The sequence below is a fragment of the Poromitra crassiceps genome (genome assembly GCF_964638095.1).
Source record: "Poromitra crassiceps genome assembly, chromosome: 26".
NCBI classification, from domain to species: domain Eukaryota; kingdom Metazoa; phylum Chordata; class Actinopteri; order Beryciformes; family Melamphaidae; genus Poromitra; species Poromitra crassiceps.
The window spans coordinates 9,750,062-9,771,254 of record NC_139640.1 but is presented as its reverse complement, the minus strand read 5'-3'; the positions used below and the strand labels follow the sequence as shown (position 1 = coordinate 9,771,254).

Below are 21,193 nucleotides of genomic sequence, written 5' to 3'. Positions count from 1 at the left end.
CATGACTATAAACATGACTACACACACATAAAACTCAGGTCTGGGTACGGTGTCCTCTTTTCCTCTATACTGCAGTTTGGACGCCAAGCATACCCCCGCTTGTACCTTGCGTCATCTGTTGCCCGTTGACAAACAGGCCGTTTTTTTTCTCTAAACCTTGCTTAAAACGAGTACGGCTCTAGTAAGCTCCCCTTACGCGTGCGTCCCTCCTGAATAAGTGAATGATCTTTTGTGTACCACCATCAGTGTTATTACCCTGATCCCCCCCCAAATCCAAGTACCCCTTTACCCGACTACAACATTTTGCTTAGAAAACTGCAAGAGAAAACTATGATGCAATGAATTAATGATCACTTTTTGAAGAATTTAAGATGACAAAATAAGAAATGGAGTGAAAGAGTTGCAGTTAGTGCCTCCTGAGCAGATTTATTTTCATGTTTCATTTATTTTCATGATTTATTCTTCCATTTTTCCATTTTCCCCTTTGTCTCAAGTACCCCCTGTAGTACCTCCACATGCCCCTAGGGGTGCGCGTACCCCAGTTTGAGAGCCACTGCTCTAGTGAAATTGAGTGGCCTCTTCAGTGTGCACGGTTAACTTGAGTTTTTAATTAACCTCTCTCTCAAACACTCTCTGCTCTCCTTTTCTCTTTGTTTTGCAAACAATCTCTGTCTTTTCCTCTCTCTCTCTGTCTTTTTCTCTCTCTCCGTTCTCTCAGATGGCGTGAGGAAGAGCATATCCGAGGCGTGCATCTCCTCTCCTCACTCGGACCCGCCCGTACCCCCGGAGCCCGCGGACGACTTCTCCTCCAGGAGGATGTCTGTGAAGAGCCAGACCTGCCTGGGCCTGGTGACCCACAACGATTCCACCTCCCACGCTGCTGCAGCACCACTGCTCTCCGAGCAGCACACTGTACGTCACGCTCGAGCACTGTTTACAATTACCATTTTTTCGGCACTTAGTTGATGTCCTTGTACAGAACAGCTTACAATTAGCGAGGCAGGCAACGGTTCAGTGAACTGCTAAAGGACACCTGACATATTGTTGCTGTGTGTGTGGGGGGGGGGGGGGGGGGGGGGGGGGGGGTTAGGCATGGTCTCTAACCATGAGGCCACCCTGCTGTCTAACAAACCACAGAATTGTAATTGTAATTTGATGATTACAACACCATCAGAGAGCACAGAGAATTCCCACTGGTCTCCTATCTAGCATCCGATTATCTCATTGTTCATACAGTTTGCATTAAAGCAGCTACGAGCAAAGATTTTCGATTGTTATTAAACAGTCTAAATTTAATATCAATGCGTCACATCTTACCTGTAATAGTAGACGAGACCAACGCAGAGTAGTCTCGCTTGAACCCCGAGTGAATCGGACAGTGTTAGTCTGTCTGTGGCCAGGGAAGATCAGGAAGTGAAATGAAACGGTTTGCAGCAGCCACTTCGGCCATAACCACAAAATAACTTCCAAAAAAAACAGTTAGAATATAACGAGAGATGTTCGCGAGAGTAGCGAGCCCCTGCATGGCGTTCTCCTTGTTTATGGTCTGTTGCTAGGCAGAGCGAAACGGTTGAAGGCAGGCAGCTGCCGTAAACCGTTTCGTTTCACTTCCGGGTTTATCCGGTCCGCCGGTAGGCAGATAGAGAGAGAGAGAGAGCCCCCTGGTGACGCGAGGTTAGACAGACACAGACTCTATAATCATCAAGAGAGCAATCTCCGATTCACACGGCTTTGGTCTCAGCTACTATTATAGGTAAGATGTGATGCATCAATATTGTAATTATACTGTTTAATAACAATCAAAAATCTTGCTCGTAGCTTAAAAGAGGGAGTACAATGTGTCTGTTGAAGAAATTGTACTGTTGCATCCAGTGCTGTAGTGGTAAAAAAAAAGTGGGTAAACTATACTTTTGACTCAGGCAGCTTTCTCACGCGGCACCGGCAGTGTTATAACGGCAGATAAATAAGCTTCCGTGACCGATATACAAGACAAAATATGAGAGTATATAGAACAACTTAATCTGAATCATATAGCCCTATAAGGTATATCAGGGGGTTCCCCCACATTTCTGAGTAGCCAGCCAGATAGAAAAAGTAGCTGGCTATGGGATGGGCCTTGCCCCAAGTGGGGTCCGGGGGGATTCTCCCCCGGAAGATTTTTTTTTTACATTTTAAAGTAAAATTCATCAACCTGGTGCATTTGAGAGCAAAATGAACTACACACATCTCTAATGTGTTGTGACTTTACAAATAATTAGGCCTAAACAATCAATATAAAATGTATTTATTGAACATTTGTTGAATTTCTCCAGGTATGAAAAGTTAAATTATACAGTAGGTAGCCTACTTTAAAGGACCTTGTATGAACCCAGTATACAGTTTGAAGAGTAATATAGTTCTCTCTCTCACACACACACACTGTACCTGTGATTGTCAGCTTCAGCTTTATAGCTAAAAGTATGTAGACAGATTGAATCTGTGATTCTTGAATACCAATATATAATTCAAACTGTCCACAAACACATTGGGCAAGGATAGGTAGACAACATACTGTACATGGAAATAAAAGTGGTTCTGCCACTCTGGCCACTAAATTTTAGTCAGCCAATATTTATTTATACATATCTCGGCACAACAAACACCAGTATGTTTCTAGATAGTTTTCAACATGGTCGTATTATTTTGGCTTTATACAGTAGCACCTGGACTATTCAAGTCGACTCGCACGCACCTAATGTTACAAACTTTACTTGATCAGAGGGAAATCAATCATGTTTCTTACACCAGTGATTCACTCTTCAGTTGTAAAACGGTGAGCCTATATGATTTTCCCCACTCCGGACACACATTTTTAACCAACCTTACCTATGTTCAGCTCACCATGAGCTGGTCTCCAAATGCACATCTCCAAATGCGCATTGCGCATCGCTGGCACAATGGCACCGTTAAGTTGTTTGAAGGGAGCGCTGTCTGGACAGGCAAGCACAGCTCGATAAAGGCACCAACGTGACCGGGGCCGTGTACCTTTCCCGCGGAGCGCTCCACAAAAATAGGCTACGGTTCGCGGAGATCCTGGTCAGTGCCATGCCCATGTGTAATCTTTTTTCTTTTCTTTTGGTGTGTGACGTGCTTGGCGTGGTCTCCGCATCAACGGAGTTTACGCAAACGTGTTAAAACTCGTGCAATAATAAGTGTGCATAAACAATTTAAACATGTGAGTAAACGATCTTAAAAGGTGCCTAAACGCTGCAGAGCATTGAAAAAGGTACGTAAACGCCGTTTACGTGCGTTTAGCCACCACTACAGCCCTGGTTGCATCATATATATTTAAGCAATATAGCATGAGAGCAAGTGTGTTGTGGCAAATATATCGCGCTGATCAGCTGTTATCCCACGAGGCCGCAGGCCGAGTGGGATAACAACTGATCAGCGGGATATATGCCACAACACCACGCAGCTCGAGTGCTATATTGCTTTTATAAAACAGTTTCCAAGTATGATAATATAATAATAATAATAATACTATAAGTCCGACTGGCATGTCATTCTGATAGTCAGTTGAAACACTACTGTAAGGCGGGACCGCAAGAACGTGCGGGTGATTTGATTGGATCGTTCTGGAGACTGAAGTTGACATTGGCCAATCCTGGCGCTTGCTGAGAAGCTGAGAGCTTTCTGGAAAGCCGACAGGCAGCTCGAGCGCGGCGCTGCATTCTCAGCGCTTGCTGAGAAGCTGAGAGCTTTCTGCAAAGCCCGACACCAACTAACGTTACGGGGTTAAATGCGGGGTTAACAGCCTTTTTTTTGCAAAGAAGACATTAGCCCGCGTCTATTCTTGTACAAAACATAAGTATTAGTAAAGTTATAAGCGAAGATCGATTCACAAGGATCTGACAGCTGTCTCCGCCATTTGTTTTTTCTACATTGTCATTTGAGGTAACCAAAGCCTTTTAGTAAGAGAGTTGCCATGGCAACTCTGGATTTATACAATGGCTGTGAACCAATCAGATTGCTTGATTTGAGAGAGCCGTTTTATAAATAAATATATATATATATATATATATATATATATATATATATATATATATATATATATATATATATATATATATATACAGTATATATATACACCTTGCCGTGGTATGTCCGTTTCACCTCACTGACTGAACTCAGCTGAACTTCTAGGTCACCCAAGCCTCATAAACAGATATGGCTGAAGGATGCTGACTGACTGAATGTCTAACCTTTTGGTTCTGCCAAGGTGTTGGAGATGATCCCTCTGTGTGTTTTCACACAAGCAGACTGGATTAGTGGCTGGTTTGGTTTGGTTTGGTTTGGGGGGAAAATAGCTAGTAGCAGGGCTGACGTCAGACTCGAAACGCTGCTGTGTTTTCCCTCCTTGAAATGGAGATTGTTCAGCCAAGACTTTGAGGCATCCAGCCAAGGTTTGTAGAAGGAGAGTTTCAGAAGGGCAAAGCGTTGTCGTATACGTACTGTAACCAAGGTTACCTTGCAAATATTTTATAGTTTAGTTCTCACTAAACTATACAACAAATTGCCTCCTTGGAGGACATTAAAGTTTTCTACTACTACTACTACTACTACACTTTCCTCAACATTACACCATGTCCAGTCAGTTTTTTAAATTTAATCTCACCTGAATAACTTCCTATTCCTTTTGTAGCCAGAAGATGTGAGTTTCTTCCTCTCCAAGGAAGACGATGCCTCCATGACCAGCGCTCTGTCTTCAGTGGCCATACCGCCCCCTGCTGTCGAGGAGGGCTCAGAGCTGGAGCACCCCAGGGAGTTCCCCCTGGGCTTTGAGCCGCTACGCTCGGAACAGCTGGCTGAGATGAGGCTGCTGACCTCGCCGGTGGTCAGGGACCCCTACTGCTCCCCGCTGCTGGCCCCCGATAGCATGCTGAGAGGGCTGCCCCCTGTACACATAGTGGTAAGAAGCAGAGGGAGGGCTGGAGGAAATAGAGTAGCACAGGGATGATGATGTATTTTTGTAGGCTTAACCAGAAATTTTTGGCCATTTGGGTTTCGTTTAGGGGAAAAGTATAAGGGGTTTTTACAATGGGAATTAAATGCATAAAATAAGGTCTGTGGTTAACAAAGGTTTATGGGAACACAAATTCTGGGTTCAGCAGGATAATCTTCACAAACGTGAATCACTTTTATGCCTTTTGAAGTGTTTTCTAAAAAAACGTGTTTAAAACAAAACGCATTTGCGTTCCAAAAGTCATAAAAGTTATTCACGTTTGTGAAGATTATCCTGCTGAACCCAAAACCCCATTCACTTTTCCTCTTACAAACCCGGAAGTATACTTCCGGACTCATTCTCTATAGACCCTTTTCACAGGGGCCATTTTGTGTCAAAAAGGCAGGGTAAACACAGGTGCAAGCGAAACAGTAATGAGGGTTTCCAACGTCCATGATTGGAATTTGGAAACCCTCATTAGTAGAGAGGTAGAGAAACTCATACAGATACATTATGCAAAGGCCACAGGGTACTTGAGGAGGACAGCTATCTCACACTCTTTCTATGGATTTTTGTATAACAAAGTTATCGAGTAGAGTGGAGTTCCACCATATCAGGACAGTTCAGGTGATGTTCAGACCTGGTGCACATTCTAGTGTCAAGAAGAGAGAGTGTGATAGGATGAATAGATGGACTTAAGCTGTGTTCACACCGAGATATTTATTTTTCCCTCTGTCGCTCGATTCAACCCTTTGGAATCGCTCTGTCGCTCTGTTTAAATCGCTCGTCAACAGGCACAATATTTGACGGACATCTGGGGGCTATAACGTTACGCAATGTCATGATGTTTATCCACTACGAGCCACCGTAGTTGTTTACAAGCTAAGCCTATCAGCGTGCTCCTAACGCGAGCTCCATATACCGGTAGTACAGACTTCACTTCATGTCAGCTGTCAGCCTGTCAATCAGCTGTCAATGCGGTTTGTTGCCACACAATAAACCAGCGGTTTGTTCCAAGCCAGTGTGATCCTTGACTCGCTCTCACACGAGCGTATTTTCTCCCTAACGCTCTGTCTCTGTTGCTCGGACGCCCAGCGATTTTTCTCCCGGGCGAATATACGCTCAATTGCTCGTTTGCATTGACTTTGTATGTAAACTCGATGCCAGCGAAAAACTTTAATAGGTCGGTGTGAACGCAGCTTTATTGAAACCTGTTCTCTCTTGTGTGTTAATAGGAAAATGAGGAAATTGGTGCAGGTTTTAAAGTGGCTAGAGTGAGTCAGCGAGAATGTAAAGAGGGGGGGACGGGGGGACGCTTGGCTTCCTTTTCTTCATCCTGTAATTAAGATTCTTGACATGTCTGAAGGAAACCCTAATTTGCTTTCTGCCCTCCCTCCCTCCGTCCCGCTTCTTCTTCTCTCCCTTCTTCTCAGGCGTGCCATTTGGACCCCATGCTGGACGACTCGGTGATGTTCGCCAAGCGTCTGAGGAACGTGGGGCAACCCGTCACCCTGTGCGTGGTGGACGACCTCCCCCACGGCTTCCTCAGCCTATCGCAGATCTCCAAGGAGACGAGGGAGGCGGCCGACGTCTGCGTGGGGCGAATTCGCTGCGTCTTTACCGAGGACACAGCGGCCCCGGAGCCACGCAAGCACCGCAAGCTGGAGCGCAGCGGCGGCGGGGCTGTTTCAGGCTCTTCTTCTGGGGAAAAGAGCAGCGCTCTCTTTGTCAATTCCATTGAGGGGGAGGAGCAAGAAGCTACTGGGAGAGGCGGGGCTACAATTGCAGATGGGGAGGACTTGGTCGCCGTGGCAACCCAGAATAACACAGACATTGGCGGTATCGGGGCTTAAATGGGGTTAGATAGAAAAGGGGACTGCTGTTTAGCCAAGAAGTGAAGAGAGAAAGAGTCAATGAAAGTCACAGAGAATTAGGCAATGCAAAGCCTAAGAGAGAGAGAGAGAGAGAGAGAGAGAGAGAGGGAGAGGGAGAGAGAGAGAGAGAGAGAGAGAGAGAGAGAGAGAGAGAGAGAGAGAGAGGGAGAGGGAGAGAGAGAGACAGAAAGAGAGAGAGGGAGAGAGAGAGAGAGAGGGAGAGAGAGAGAGAGAGGGGGAGAGGGTTCGGAAAAACAAGAGACGGGGGAATTCGGAGGAGGTTGGGCGATTGCCCAGTTTTTGAGTGAGAGAACAGAAACGGTGGAGGAAACTGAAATGCAACTTCCTCTGCTTTTAGAATTCACTCGTCGCTTGACTTTGCGTCACCGCACACAGCCGCAAACCTCTGGCCGGCAGACAAAACAAACGCACCCACCAAAGACGGTCACATTTCAAGGAGCAACACTCGCCCACCCGCACAGCACCCGTCCTTAACAGCTTTAACGCAGCACCCCCGTCCTTAACAGCTCTGCCTTTAGGTGGCAGAGGCTCGGGACATAAAGCAGCGCAGCGCGCAGGGTTCTCGAGACGAAGCCTGAATGGGGTGATTCATCTAGGCCACGGCAGCCATTTGAGTCCCTAATCAGATAGTGGTAGGCACACTATAGGCTTCTCTATGGAGCCATCCGCATCTAAATGGTCACTTGTCCTTGAGGGAGCCACTCTAAATCACACTTAATAACTCCACATTGTGTTCTCTGTTACGGCAGTTTGGCAGTCAATACGGCTCACGACTCTGTTGACTCTCTCTCCCAAATGGAATTACAGAGCTAACAGACAAACAGACGTAAAGGCTCTAAAGTGGATGAGTTGATTTGCTCGCTCCTTGAAATTCCCTTCGCAATTGTTAATCATATTATTAATCCTACGCCGCCATACTATTACTTTGACCTTATTTACAGCAACAATTTATAATGCTGTATTATAACCCCTGAATAGTCATTATAGCTTTTCTTTCTGTGTGTGTATCGATACGTTGTTTGTTACAGTATATGTAATATTTTGCTGCTTATTCCATTTTTTTGAATGTGCACAGTATTTAACTGAAGCTTCTCTAGCCACTTTTACCATCTTTTACCTTCCCAATTAAGTGCATATTGTACTATGAGTAATGCATACAGGGACACGGCGCTCCCTATCTAGATGCTGCCCAGTGCTTTTTCTAGTGTTGAAATGACTGATTGTTACAATGAAACTGAGATGCACTAGCCTGGTTCAAACCACCAGGATCCAAGAACTCACGTTCTGTTTGGTTCTGTGGATCCGACAGGACTCCCAAGATGTCATTTCAATGGTTGGATGTAGCCAGTCCTTCAGCCAATCAGCGCTGAATCCAGTCAACTCCCAAATCCACTCGGAAGAACGTCGAAAATGCCTTTTCCACCAAGAAACTCTGCTGTTGCATACTCCTGTTCTTGTGTAATTGTTATCGAGTCTATTTCTGCAATAACCGCACTTACGGCCGTTTAAACTCCTCGACGAACGTTGACGTTCCTGCTCGAGCCGGAGAGCCATGGAGGCAGCAATTACGGTTTTTGCCAGCGGCGTTTCAGATTGGCCGGTTTACGATGTCAACTACGAGGCAAGTCCCTGATTGGCACGTTCTGAAAAGGCCCGCCCCCCGGGCCAGACGGATCCACAGAACCAAACAGAATGTGAGTTCACAGGTCTGGATGGTTTTAACCAGGCTGGAGATGCACTACTTTTTGAATACAAGTATTCACTTGATGTGCTTTTTGGAAACTTCAGTCCCATCTTCATAATAATCACAGCTTGCAAAACTGCCGATAAGAGGCAAATATTAATTTTGTTCTTCTAAGCTGTCGTTGTCCTAACACAGAACTGGAATAGGGTAGCTGGTGGCATCAGGATGCGCAACACTCAGCTAATCGTCGTATTCCCATGATGTCACAAGCATTTTCCTACCAATATGGTGCTACAATACACACAGCTGCTCATTGGCCTGTTTGTGTCACTTGATTGTAATCACCTGTTAATTGATTACAATCACCTGTTATTTTCCTACCACGATGGCCGTGTGGTGATGTAACAGAATACTATCAATACATTAACTTCACTACACTTGAATACGCCCCTTCCTCATTGGGCTTCATCGCTCCCCCCCCCTCCTCCTCCATACCAATGCATCAAAGTACCACTTCTCTCCAGTCAAGGAACTTCCTGCCTGACAACCTGTTCATATTAGAAATCAGAGGCTAGGAAAAGCCAGACGCCCCGGACCAAGAGAAAGGGTTAGCACTGTGTTAAATGGTAAATGGACTGCATTTACATTAGTCCATGGGTCAAAGCCCCAATTGTAACATATCTGTACAGTACCATCTGGGTGGGCAAATTCTGGTTGTGACCTCCCCCCCAGTATACATCTCTAGATGATGTTTTTGTATGATAGACCTTGCTGAGTGGTAGCTTATTTGTGGTTATCCCCTCTTAAAGTATGGACTGTTGTAGTTCAAAACTGGTAAAGTATCTTCCCTGGAAATAATGTTTCTTTCATGATATCCTCTCGTTGGGGCGTGTCTGGACTACTGACTGATATACTGTACATGTAGAAATGCAGAGTCCTGCACGGGTCTGATTTTCAAGACCCGGCCCCGCAGCGTGCAATACCACCCCCGCAACCAATCAGTACCGCAACCCCCGCGGACATGAGACCCGCGCCCTGACCCGGCAACCGCATATTATAATAATGGTTATTAATCTGATTTACCTGCTATTTCCAATATGTCCGGTATAATCCATACTGCCTTTATGATCGCCGTTGCAGTAACGTGAATCCACTTGTACAACGTCCAACCTTTCCTCTTTCACTGTATCCATGTCGTTGCCTGTTGCTAATACGCCGGGAGACTGAGACAGCTGGCACGTAACAAAGCCACGCCCAAATCACGCTCGCAGCATACAGCCAACGAGGTGACAAGTAAACACCGGTAATTATCCTTCCGCAGGGTCACCTACAGAAACCTTGTTACGACTTTTAGTTCCTTGTGCCTCGTCATCTGATGATTCTTGGGATGCCTTCTCTTCCTTTTCCTCCTCCTTGGGTCTTCTTCCCCTGCGGCCCTTCCCGGCTGCAGAAGAGGCTGCCTGCTGGTGCCTTTCTGCCCTTGGTGGCCCCTTGTTTTTGTTGCCCTTCAGCCGTCCTCTGGAGGTGGGCACCCACTGGGTTGTGAACGTCTGGCCTGGATGTTCTCTGGAGGTGGGCACCCACTGGGTTGTGAACGTCTGGCCTGGATGTTGGGCAGCACCTCCTCCCACAGCAATGGTGACAGCGGCCAGCAGCTTGTGGAACTCCTCGTTGTTCCTGATGGCCAGCAGGTTTGTGATGAGGGCTGATGAGTGACTGCTTGCTGGCATGGCAGGTGTTCCCAGCCAGCTCCAGGATCTCTGCTGGCAGCTACTCCAGGATGACTGAAGAGCCCATGCAGGCCCACTCTCTCTGTGAGAAGTTGCCCTTCCTCAGCAGCCGCTTGCTGCTGCAATGGAAGACTGGGTCATCTGGGGCGTTTAGGCCTTGGGCAACATGAACCTGACTTTCTTCCCACGCGGCCAGACATCTTCAGTCAGTAATGAGCAGCAAGGGCAGAGAAACAGCCCACTTTCGTTCTTGATTAATGAAAACATTGTTGGCAAATGCTTTTTTTTTTTTTACACATTTCAAAGTGCAAGTTTATTAATTCCTCTTAAGAGCTATGACGGTATCTGATCGTCTTCGAACCTCCGAGTTTCGTTTTTTTTTAGAGAACAATATACAAACAAGACAAACAGTCTCAGACACTGGAAAGGAAAGGAAAGGAAAAAAAAACATACATCAACATTGCAACATGGCGCTATCAGCCGCATAAGGTGCTTATATATATATATTAAAAAAGGTGCATGGGGTCCCGCGCAAAGGGTCCTAAACGAGTTTCTTTTTTGATTAATGAAAACATTCTTTGCAAATTCTTTCGCTTTTCTTTTTTTTTACATTTCAAAGTGCACGTCTTATTAATTTCTCTGTTAATCTTACAATTAATCTTTTTTGAAACAATATCACATTTGTCACATTTTTTAACATTAAAGAGTTCAAAGATAAAATCCTTCTACTCCTTTTTGCCATTTCAAAAGAGAAGTCCAAGAATTTCACCTCTAGTGGCCTGGAAGGTCATTGTCTACAGTACCATGGTGGCGACACTGGCGAGCGACGTGAAGCTGAACTCCGCACGGTTTTGGCTCTGATAAATGCAGGTCAGCGCTCGTTGCATGTATTAGCACAGTTATCCAAGTATTACAGTGATCAAAGGAACCAACCATTCTGCACTTTCTGTTCAATCAATCAATCTGTTGATGGTTATACTTTATTTGTACTTTGTTTGAAGTACTTTGAACAAAATTACTTACAAGGAAGGAGAAAGCATCTGTCACAGGCTAGCCTATGATCCTAGCAGTCACCAACCACCAGACTCACTCGGTGAACACACAGCTCACATCATGCTACAGAGATGGAATCTGGGAAACCTGGCTGGACATAAACAAAATCTTAGAAATGGCAGGATGCTGGAGCAAACATCGGGAGCAATTTGGGGTTGAGTATCTTGCCCAGGGGCACATCGACATGCGGACTGGAGGAGCCAGGGATCTAACCCACTCTACCTCCTCAGCCACAGCTAAACACCCCTAAAAGCCACTGAACTTGTATCTGGCCGACTACACGACACGTGGCTGACGGTCCAACCTGAGCAGACATTTAGCTCGCAATTACATTAGGGCTCGACGTTGTCTTCGGTGACCCGAGCGTAACTCTGCCCAGCTTGTTGTCATTGATTCACTTTGAAGTACAGCAAAATGTCCTTTGGAGGGTCGGTCCCTCTATCGAGTCCAACTAAATATAGATGCTGTCCTGTCCTTGCCTCGCCTCGTAGCAGGGCTGGGTTGCCACAGCCAGGTCTGTAGAGAGGGATGCTGGGTTGCCAGGTCTGTAGAGAGGGATGCTGGGTTGCCAGGTCTGTAGAGAGGGATGCTGGGTTGCCAGGTCTGTAGAGAGGGATGCTGTGTGATGAATAGGATTTAGCTGTAGCGCTGAGTGCAAAATCCCCCATATAGAAGAGCGGGACTTTCAGCAGAAAAGTCATTGTGGAGTCACAGGATTAGACCATGCTCAGGTTCTGTTAGCTTGGAGTACTTACTACAATATTTTTTAGTCCAATTGATAGAGAGGACCATGGCCGTGAAGAGGAGGAGAGTGAAACACTCATCCTCTTGGAGATGCTGGGTTGAAGTTTGTACTTGCATTCAGGGGCGGACTGGGATCATAATTCAGGCCGGGCATTTATACCAAGCAGGCCAGGCCAATACGGGCAGACGCGCGCGCGCCGGCGACCGGCGCAAAAGATTTGGGCCGTTTGAAGCCCAATTTGGGTTGTTTGAAGCAAGATTTAGTGAATATAATGCTAACGCGATGATACCTGTTACCTATTTGTTCACTAATAGAAACATCAACATTGCCTAGATAACTGCAAGTATAATATGAAGAAGTAAAACCAAAAACATGCCTCGGTACAAACGCCGTCTGTGTGACTCCGTGCGCGCGCAGCCTCACCTCGAGTGGCCTGGTCTGGGTCTGAGTCTGCCTGACAAGTTAACTCATTCCTGCCTGCCTGCCTGCTGGCTGCTATCCACGCAAATAGGAACACTACTGGCCTCAGTGGCCTGCCTGGCCTGCTGTTCAGTGAGTGGCCTGACTGCGGGCACTATATATATATAGGCTATATATGTATATATATATATATATAGGCTATATATATATATATATATATATACATATATATATATCCTGGCCTGCTGTTCAGTGAGTGGCCTGACTGCGGGCACACACCAATTTTTTTTTTTTCCCATGCCAGGCCACAGGGCATTTGCCCGACGTACCCGATGATGCAGTCCGCGCCTGCTTGCATTACTAGTTGCTGTTTATGCTCACTAGTGCACTTTTGCTGCAGTCGGTCTCAATCCATGCAAGTCTATTTTGGACTTGTGTTTGTGTTCATGTCTTTGTTTTTTGTTGTTTCACAAGTGTGCGCTCACGTGACACTGCTGTCTGAGATGGCACACAAGTCTTTTTGGTGTGTGTGAGAGAGAGAGAGAGAGAGAGAGAAACAGAACAAAGATGCAGAGCATGAGATATTGGATTGATTTCTATACAGTAGCAATTGTATTCTTTATTTTAAACCTTTGTGTTTAGTTGTGAAGTCTTCTCCAACTCGAAACCCTGTCTCGCCCCTTTTGATGCACACTCAAACTCAAAATGTGCACACTCTAACGTAGGCCTACATAACTCGCATACACACTCACATACATACAGTAACATGTTCAGACGTTCATTCAACTCAATTGCATTGTCCAAACCTGTGCATAATATATCAAAGGCCAGAAGATGCAGTCCCTTCAATTCAAAACTATTTTGCAGGAAATATTTGGTTGACAAATACCATCAAAACATTTTCAGATCATAACCAAAGTCCTGGTTGTAAGCTGTCGTAAGATGAAAGTTTCACCTCCTGAAGACTCCCACTGAGCTCCAGTACTTCAAGGGTTGTGTGTGTGTGCACATCTTGTTGTTGCCCATTCAAACCACTGGGGGCATTGCGCGTAGATGTGACTGAAATGTCCAATAGTGTGCACCACTAGAGAACTTAAATGTGTGTCAAATGTGTACACGTGCATTTTAACCCATTGATACCTGATGCAGCATTTGTGTGTGTGTCCCTTTAAGACCTGCGGTTCGCGGTCTTAAAGGGATACACACACAAATGAGGGATATACCGTACACGCAAATGCTGCATCAGGTATCAATGGGTTACCTATTGGGCTCTTTGCCCTTGATACCCACTCAGGCAGAAGGCTAACTAAGGCTGCTTTCTCACTGGGAACGATTGCTTTCGTTCCGTTCCGTTCTGCGCCCGGGCACGATTGCCCCCCCCCCCTTTCCTCTCCCCCGCTGGTCAGCTTTCACATTACAACATTTCTTCCACGCTCGGAAACGGAGCAGAGTGCACTTGCGTCATCAACTATGCCTGCAGTGTATCCTCGCCCGTGTGTTGTCTATGTGGTTCGGAACGGTCGGCTTTCACACTCGCAAGTGTTTCCGTGCCCGGGCACACCAAAGCGCTCCCCAGACCACATTTTCAAGTGGATCCTGTCACGGTTCCCCCGTTCCGCAACATTTACACTCATGAAACGTTCTGGAACTAGAGTCAATTTGGGGACAAGTGTGCTCGGGAACGGTACCGGGGCGCCAGTGTGAAAGCACCCAAAATGCAGGTGATGGTCCAGAGAGAGGTCCATCTGGTGTTTTGGACAGATGAGGCGTCCTACACCTCTGCCTGTTCATAATCTGCTCAGACAATCAGTGTTGCATTGAGGCACAGTCTCCCCATTCCCATATATTTGTGGTTCCGCCACTGCTTATGCTGCCTACAACTTTGAGCCGCAGCGTTTGGTTCAGTGTTGTTTAAATTAGCGCTGTTTCGTAGAATAATATGTATGTGTTGATGATCCACAGAGCAACTTTATAATCTCTAATCATTTTTCATGAATCGTCCTCGCAAGTACGAGTTATAGTAAAGTGTAATATTGCTTTTTTGGGTTCAATTATCAGGTTGTACAGCATACTGCGCTACCTTTTTTCTTTTCTTCTTCTTTTTTTGAAAGCTTCTCTCACTAAAGACTTTCTTTTAGCCCCCGGCTGATTTCAACAAAGTGCAATATGTCATAAACGTTACTGCAGGCATGATGGACTAGCAGCTTTTCAAAGATTAGGTCAAGAAACACAGCTGTGCAGTTACACACCAGCATTACAATCACTTTTCTTTTCAGTACCACCGTGATGACTTCGCTCCCACAGACAGAAGTGTGATAATTACATTTTACTGTGCTGGTCAAATGTGTTTGAATCAGCCTGAGGTGAGACTTCGTAGTTGGCATGCCAAGCCATATGCCGCTCCACTCAGTTTGAAATAGACTGTATGAGGTTGTACAAAATCTGATCCCTTGACAAACGAGGCCATTTACACCTGGCGCTAACATGCGTTTTCTGTGATCAGATTGCAATCAGATTGTGTTTTATCACTTGAAATGCCAGGTGTAAACACCCCCCAAAACGCATTGAAGAAGGATTGCGATCTGATCGGCCAAACCACCTCCGGAGGTGGTCAGGGATGCATTGTGTACACATTGAACACAAGTGTAAATGCAATGTGTCCTCTCAATCTGGATACAGCAACTTTATGCGGATTGAGAGGACACCCATTTCTGCAATCTGATTGCAGAAAACGCATGTGAAGGTGTAAATGGAATCAGGCTGAAGTGATAAAATGCAATCTGATTGCAATCTGATGGCAGAAACCACATGTTAACGCCAGGTGTAAATGGCCTCATTGAGAACAACTTGCTTGATCCACCACAGTCGCCTGCATACCGGTATGTTAAGTTTTCGTTAAATCAGATGTCGGGCGTCCTTTTGCCATTTAGTCATTTTAGTGTTGACGGTTGTCAGTTGAAAATGCAGATGTTACTCATTGTGATAGTACTATTATGCAAAATATTAAGGCACTGCACTGTAAAATCCAATTCTGAAGTAGAACTTGATTAGCCTTAAACAAGCCATAGACTGGAACTGGAAGCAAAGATGTTTTAAGTTTACATGATTTTTTTTCTCCTTTTTATATATATATATAAAAAAAAAAAAACACCATAAGTGCAAACCTGTGAATAAAATAGAATGAATGTATATTAAAAATGACATGATTCCTGTAGATATTTTTACTTTCAAATTTGTTAATCTGATTGATATGCTTTGACCCCTGCACTTTATCTGCAGGTTTGATTGAATTTAGTCAGATATGATGATTTGTCTGGTTTCTTTCCCTGTGATTTTTATCAAAATAAATATATTCTCCCTTGAACCTGTTCCTGTGTCCAACTCCATCATTTATAATTTTGTTCATACCAAAGGACTACACTTTAATTCAGTCTGGCTATAACCAGATCTTATCTTACTGACATGCAATAGCTTTTGATTTTATTTTGAAGATTGCATCTATTTCTGACGTAATTGTTGCGTCACACTCTGCTTCCGTGTGACACGTCAACTCACGTCGTATGCCTTTTATACAGGTGCGGCAGTCCACTTTCAGCCCTACAGCCTGACGAAAACCAGAGAGGTTGAAACATGTTGCGTTTTGTGCCCCTGTCTATTGAAGATGTACATTGTTGTTGTAGACAATGTACTTTACTTCGTAATTAAAACCTGTCAATAAGTATCCAAGAAGCTCCTTTTTTCTCTTTTCTGATTCACTTTTGGCCTGCTGAGCAGGGACGTGCAGAGAACATTAGAGGGGCAGGGGCTCAAATTCATAAAAGGGCACTACATTTGAGGCAATTTGAAGGCCAATTTAGGGGTATAACTCATTTTAAATATTCCGATTTTAACCAGATTTAGAGGAATATCTCATTTTAGGATGAGACTTGTCACGGAAAAATAACTCCATAACTGAATAATATTAGTATATAAAAGTTGCATGCTGTTGCAATACTGTTGTGAAATCATTTAAGCAGACAGAAGATTTAGATAAGGTGTATTAGATTTTTTTTTTTTTTTTTTGCTGATTCAACAACACAACATCCCTTTCCAATAGTGTAAAGTAAAAAATATTTTCAAGAGCAACAATTCTGCATTTGTTCCCTATATTTTGGTTATTTATTTATTGGGTGGTTTATTTATTTATGTATTTATTTATTCATTCATTTTTGGGTTCATTTTTGGGTTGGTGCCTTCAGGGGCGGTTTAGAAAAACACTGCTCCATGCAGAGGCCTATTACAAATGGTGCATTCAAGGCCAAGAGAGCTCGGAAAAGGCATTTCTCTTTGAATGCTGCCTTCAGTGACGGCATGGAAAGGGCATTTTCCATACAAAGCACCATTAGAAATGCATTCATGGTCAGGAATGAAATTAATGGAATGAAAATGAAAAATGTATTATAATTAAAAAAAAAAAAAAGCACTTTTTACAGACTGAAAAAAAGGCAGGGGCTCAAGCCCCCTTTCATGTCTATGTGTGCACGTGCCTGCTGCTGAGCTTCCTTGTGCCACATTTTTTCCTTTTTCCCCAAGATTGCATGTGTAAATGCCAAAACTCGATCAAATCTCACCAACTAGGCATCTCGTGCGCTACGCGCACTCGATTCCTAGGCTGCGCCGCCCCGCCCTGGCTGCTCCTTGATGGCATACTTCAGGGATGCTGGATCACCTGTCCTGGAGCTGGTGACATACAGCTGTCCATGGCTGAAGACGGGAGTCTGAAGCCGCGCAGACTCCCACTTCTTTCAGTGTCTGCGCCTGGGATTTGATATTCTCTTATGACATCACTGATGACATCATCAGTGGAACCCTTATGACATCAGTGATGATGTCACAACTGCTTTTATGACATCACTGATGACATCACAACCTCTTATGACATCACTGATGATGTCACAATGCCTCTGACATCACTGATGATGTCACAATCCACAAACAGGAGCCTGGCATAGGTTCCTGCAGGGTCCAGTCCAATTAAAAACAAACAAACAAAGACATAATTTTATGAAAGTTATAGAAGAGAGGAGCAGTAGGCCTATTGGGGCACCGACTGTGCTTCAAAATGACTCAGAGAGTGGCAAACATGAACTAAATCCCCGATCGTGTCTGGATCGTGTCTGCCTGGGCTGGGCTATCAGCTCAATTCTAACTTTGCTGAATGGATAGAACGGGGGAATTTACCCCACCCTGACCCCGCCCCCAGGCTAACCCAGCGTCTATTGTGGGTGTTCCTAGAGCCTGTATGGGCGTTCCCAGACATACGGACTGTCTCTATGCAGATGTATAATCAAGGCTGGATTATGCATCTGCATCCGGTGGCACAGCCAATTAGCCCAGGCCTAGGCTGTGTTAATTAGACTAGGCCAGGCCTAATTAGGCTGTGTTAATTAGACTAGGCCAGGCCTACAATAAGGAGAGAGCAGGCAGCATCTGTCTCTGTGAAAACTGGTCCTTCTTGCAACCAGCGGTGGCATTCTATCTGGACATGTCGCAATCAGTAGCGTAGGCAGAAATTCAATTATGGGTGGGCCTGGATAAAATTGGTGGGGCAATTAATTGCATGACGAAATTTTGCAAAATTCCTAGATGATATGAAGTCGTCATGCATTAGACTCTGGAGATGATGTACCCTGCGTTTTTAAGCTACAAAACCATTAGCTAGCAAGGCAGCAGCAAGTTTGCCTCTAGAATTTTTTTTTTTTTTTGTGGGCCAGGGCAAGAAGTGGGTGGGCCTGTGCCTACCGCCCCCCCCCTCCCCCCCCCCCCCCGTAGAAACGCCCCTGGTCGCAATCTCAAAGCACCCGCAGTCAGAACCGAGGTTTCGGAGGCGCGTGTCCAAAGCGCGCTCCCGTCGCCCAGCTTCAACTGTTGTTGGGGGCCCACACCACACATCGAAGGCTACGAGAACGCGCGTCGTCCTCTCGCTGGCATCTCCGAACCGTGTCGGTTTGTGCGCGCTCCCGCCCGGAGAGAGAGAGAGAGAGAGAGAGAGGAGAGAGAGAGAGAGAGAGAGAGAGAGAGAGAGAGAGAGAGAGAGAGAGAGAGAGAGAGAGAGAGAGAGAGAGAGAGAGAGAGAGAGAGAGAGAGAGAGAGAGAGAGAGAGAGAGAGAGAGAGAGAGAGAGAGAGAGAGAGAGAGAGAGACAGGCAGGCAGGGAGCCACGGAGAGCAGACGAGCGACAGCGGGGGAGAGAGAAAGATGGAGGTTAGGTATGGCGACAGACTTCTGTGCTTGGCGGTGCTGTCCAGTGTCCTCTGCGTGGGCTCCGTTTTGGGGAAATACGTCAAAGGCATCGTGAATACCAAGGAGGTAAGAAGGGCTGATGTATTTTATTTATTCCCCTTATTTAATCTCACTTGTTGTGACAATGACATCGCCTCCGACTGTTGGAAAAGGGACCCGACTGCGTTCCCGCACGCAGGTGATCTCCTTGGCGGACTGTGCTCAGCGGATAACCGTTAGACGTTAGATCTTATTGCCCCACAGCCCCTGTTAAGTTGCTGCTGGGGGTATTTGTATTTGGATCTGTTGTTGCTCTACATTCATTCACCTCTATTCTGCCTTGCAATTGTGCGCCATCTGTAATGCGTGTCATATGCGGCGTGTAGTAGGCTATTTTACCTTCGTTATTTCGGATAGTCTTTTGACATTAACATTTCTAATAATGACCAGCATCCAACCGGTCTTGTCGAGCCTGTGACCCTCATCTTTAACCTAGAGCCCAATGGTAATGTAGCCTAGCGTAAAGCTATTTGCATTATAGATTTTCTTACATTCTTTAAATTGCCAAGAATAATCCGGTTTATTATAAGGAGCGCCGTTACAGGTGTGCGTCAGATGTCTAGTGGCGCGCAGCGGTAGTTTTGTAATGGACCTGTATCGAGCAGTCCACCGCGGTCAGTTTCAGACCAACATCAGCTGTCTTCTGCCCTGACTCTCTGAGAGTGAACACCTGTGTTCTGGACATGGTTTGTCATACCACCTGCATGATGTTCTAACTCTGTGTTTTTATGTTTATTTTTTTTATTTTTTTATGTTTACAGTTTATTGATCAATTACAACAGTACAGTGGAACACTTCACAATGCAAAGACGTTAGATGGGTGTTCCATATTTTGCTCTGATGGCCACCACCATTCATCTCAGCATCAAGCCTAGTAGCCTTTATAACAAGACTTTCACATGCCTAAAGCAACAGAAGTCACCCATTGATCATTTATTTGTATAGGGAACATCATAATACGTCTATATTGTGGTAACTTCTACAGAGAAATCTAAAGCAAATTTAGAAATAAAAAAGATCGATGATGCAAGTGAAGAGACTATACCCACTGGTGTTCTGTGGAGTGTGCAGCCTCAAGGTATGCCAATTAGTCTCAGGTGTGACTGCATGTCACTGGATGTGGCTCAGGTGTGACTGCATGTCACTGGATGTGGCTCAGGTGTGACTGCATGTCACTGGATGTGTCTCAGGTGTGACTGCATGTCACTGGATGTGGCTCAGGTGTGACTGCATGTCACTGGATGTGTCTCAGGTGTGACTACATGTCACTGGATGTGTCTCAGGTGTGACTGCATGTGACTGGATGTAGCTCAGGTGTGACTGCATGTCACTGGATGTGGCTCAGGTGTGACTGCATGTCACTGGATGTGGCTCAGGTGTGACTGCATGTCACTGGATGTGGCTCAGGTGTGACTGCATGTCACTGGATGTGGCTCAGGTGTGACTGCATGTCACTGGATGTAGCTCAGGTGTGACTGCATGTCACTGGATGTGGCTCAGGTGTGACTGCATGTCACTGGATGTGGCTCAGGTGTGACTGCATGTCACTGGATGTAGCTCAGGTGTGACTGCATGTCACTGGATGTGTCTCAGGTGTGACTGCATGTCACTGGATGTGGCTCAGGTGTGACTGCATGTCACTGGATGTGGCTCAGGTGTGACTGCATGTCACTGGATGTGGCTCAGGTGTGACTGCATGTCACTGGATGTGGCTCAGGTGTGACTGCATGTCACTGGATGTGAAGCAGGTGTGACTGCATGTCACTGGATGTGACTCAGGTGTGACTGTATGTCACTGGATGTGGCTCAGGTGTGACTGCATGTCACTGGATGTGTCTCAGGTGTGACTGCATGTCACTGGATGTGTCTCAGGTGTGACTGCGTGTCACTGGATGTGTCTCAGGTGTGACTGCATGTCACTGGATGTGGCTCAGGTGTGACTGCATGTCACTGGATGTGGCTCAGGTGTGACTGCATGTCACTGGATGTAGCTCAGGTGTGACTGCATGTCACTGGATGTGTCTCAGGTGTGACTGCATGTCACTGGATGTGGCTCAGGTGTGACTGCATGTCACTGGATGTGGCTCAGGTGTGACTGCATGTCACTGGATGTGGCTCAGGTGTGACTGCATGTCACTGGATGTGGCTCAGGTGTGACTGCATGTCACTGGATGTGAAGCAGGTGTGACTGCATGTCACTGGATGTGACTCAGGTGTGACTGTATGTCACTGGATGTGGCTCAGGTGTGACTGCATGTCACTGGATGTGTCTCAGGTGTGACTGCATGTCACTGGATGTGTCTCAGGTGTGACTGCGTGTCACTGGATGTGGCTCAGGTGTGACTGCGTGTCACTGGATGTG

At 45.7% G+C, this 21,193-nt stretch overlaps 2 protein-coding genes across 2 annotated transcripts in view; both read left to right on the top strand.

The window, feature by feature from the left end:
- lipeb (lipase, hormone-sensitive b) overlaps nucleotides 1-6,837 on the top strand; it is a gene marked incomplete at both ends in the record, with an annotated part of 62,821 nt that extends 55,984 nt beyond the window's left edge. Inside the window, 3 exons of the mRNA XM_083661158.1 lie at nucleotides 719-912; nucleotides 4,685-4,951; nucleotides 6,418-6,837. Coding sequence (XP_083517284.1) covers nucleotides 719-912; nucleotides 4,685-4,951; nucleotides 6,418-6,837 — 881 coding nt within the window. The remainder of the gene's footprint in view (nucleotides 1-718; nucleotides 913-4,684; nucleotides 4,952-6,417) is intronic.
- Nucleotides 6,838-18,723: 11,886 nt separating this feature from the next.
- The window catches only part of tmem145 (transmembrane protein 145), a gene marked incomplete at its 3' end in the record, with an annotated part of 74,210 nt that continues 71,740 nt past the window's right edge, over nucleotides 18,724-21,193 (top strand). The window contains exon 1 of the mRNA XM_083661236.1: nucleotides 18,724-18,858. Within this exon, the coding sequence (XP_083517362.1) occupies nucleotides 18,748-18,858 (111 nt within the window). The 5' untranslated portion in view covers nucleotides 18,724-18,747. The remainder of the gene's footprint in view (nucleotides 18,859-21,193) is intronic.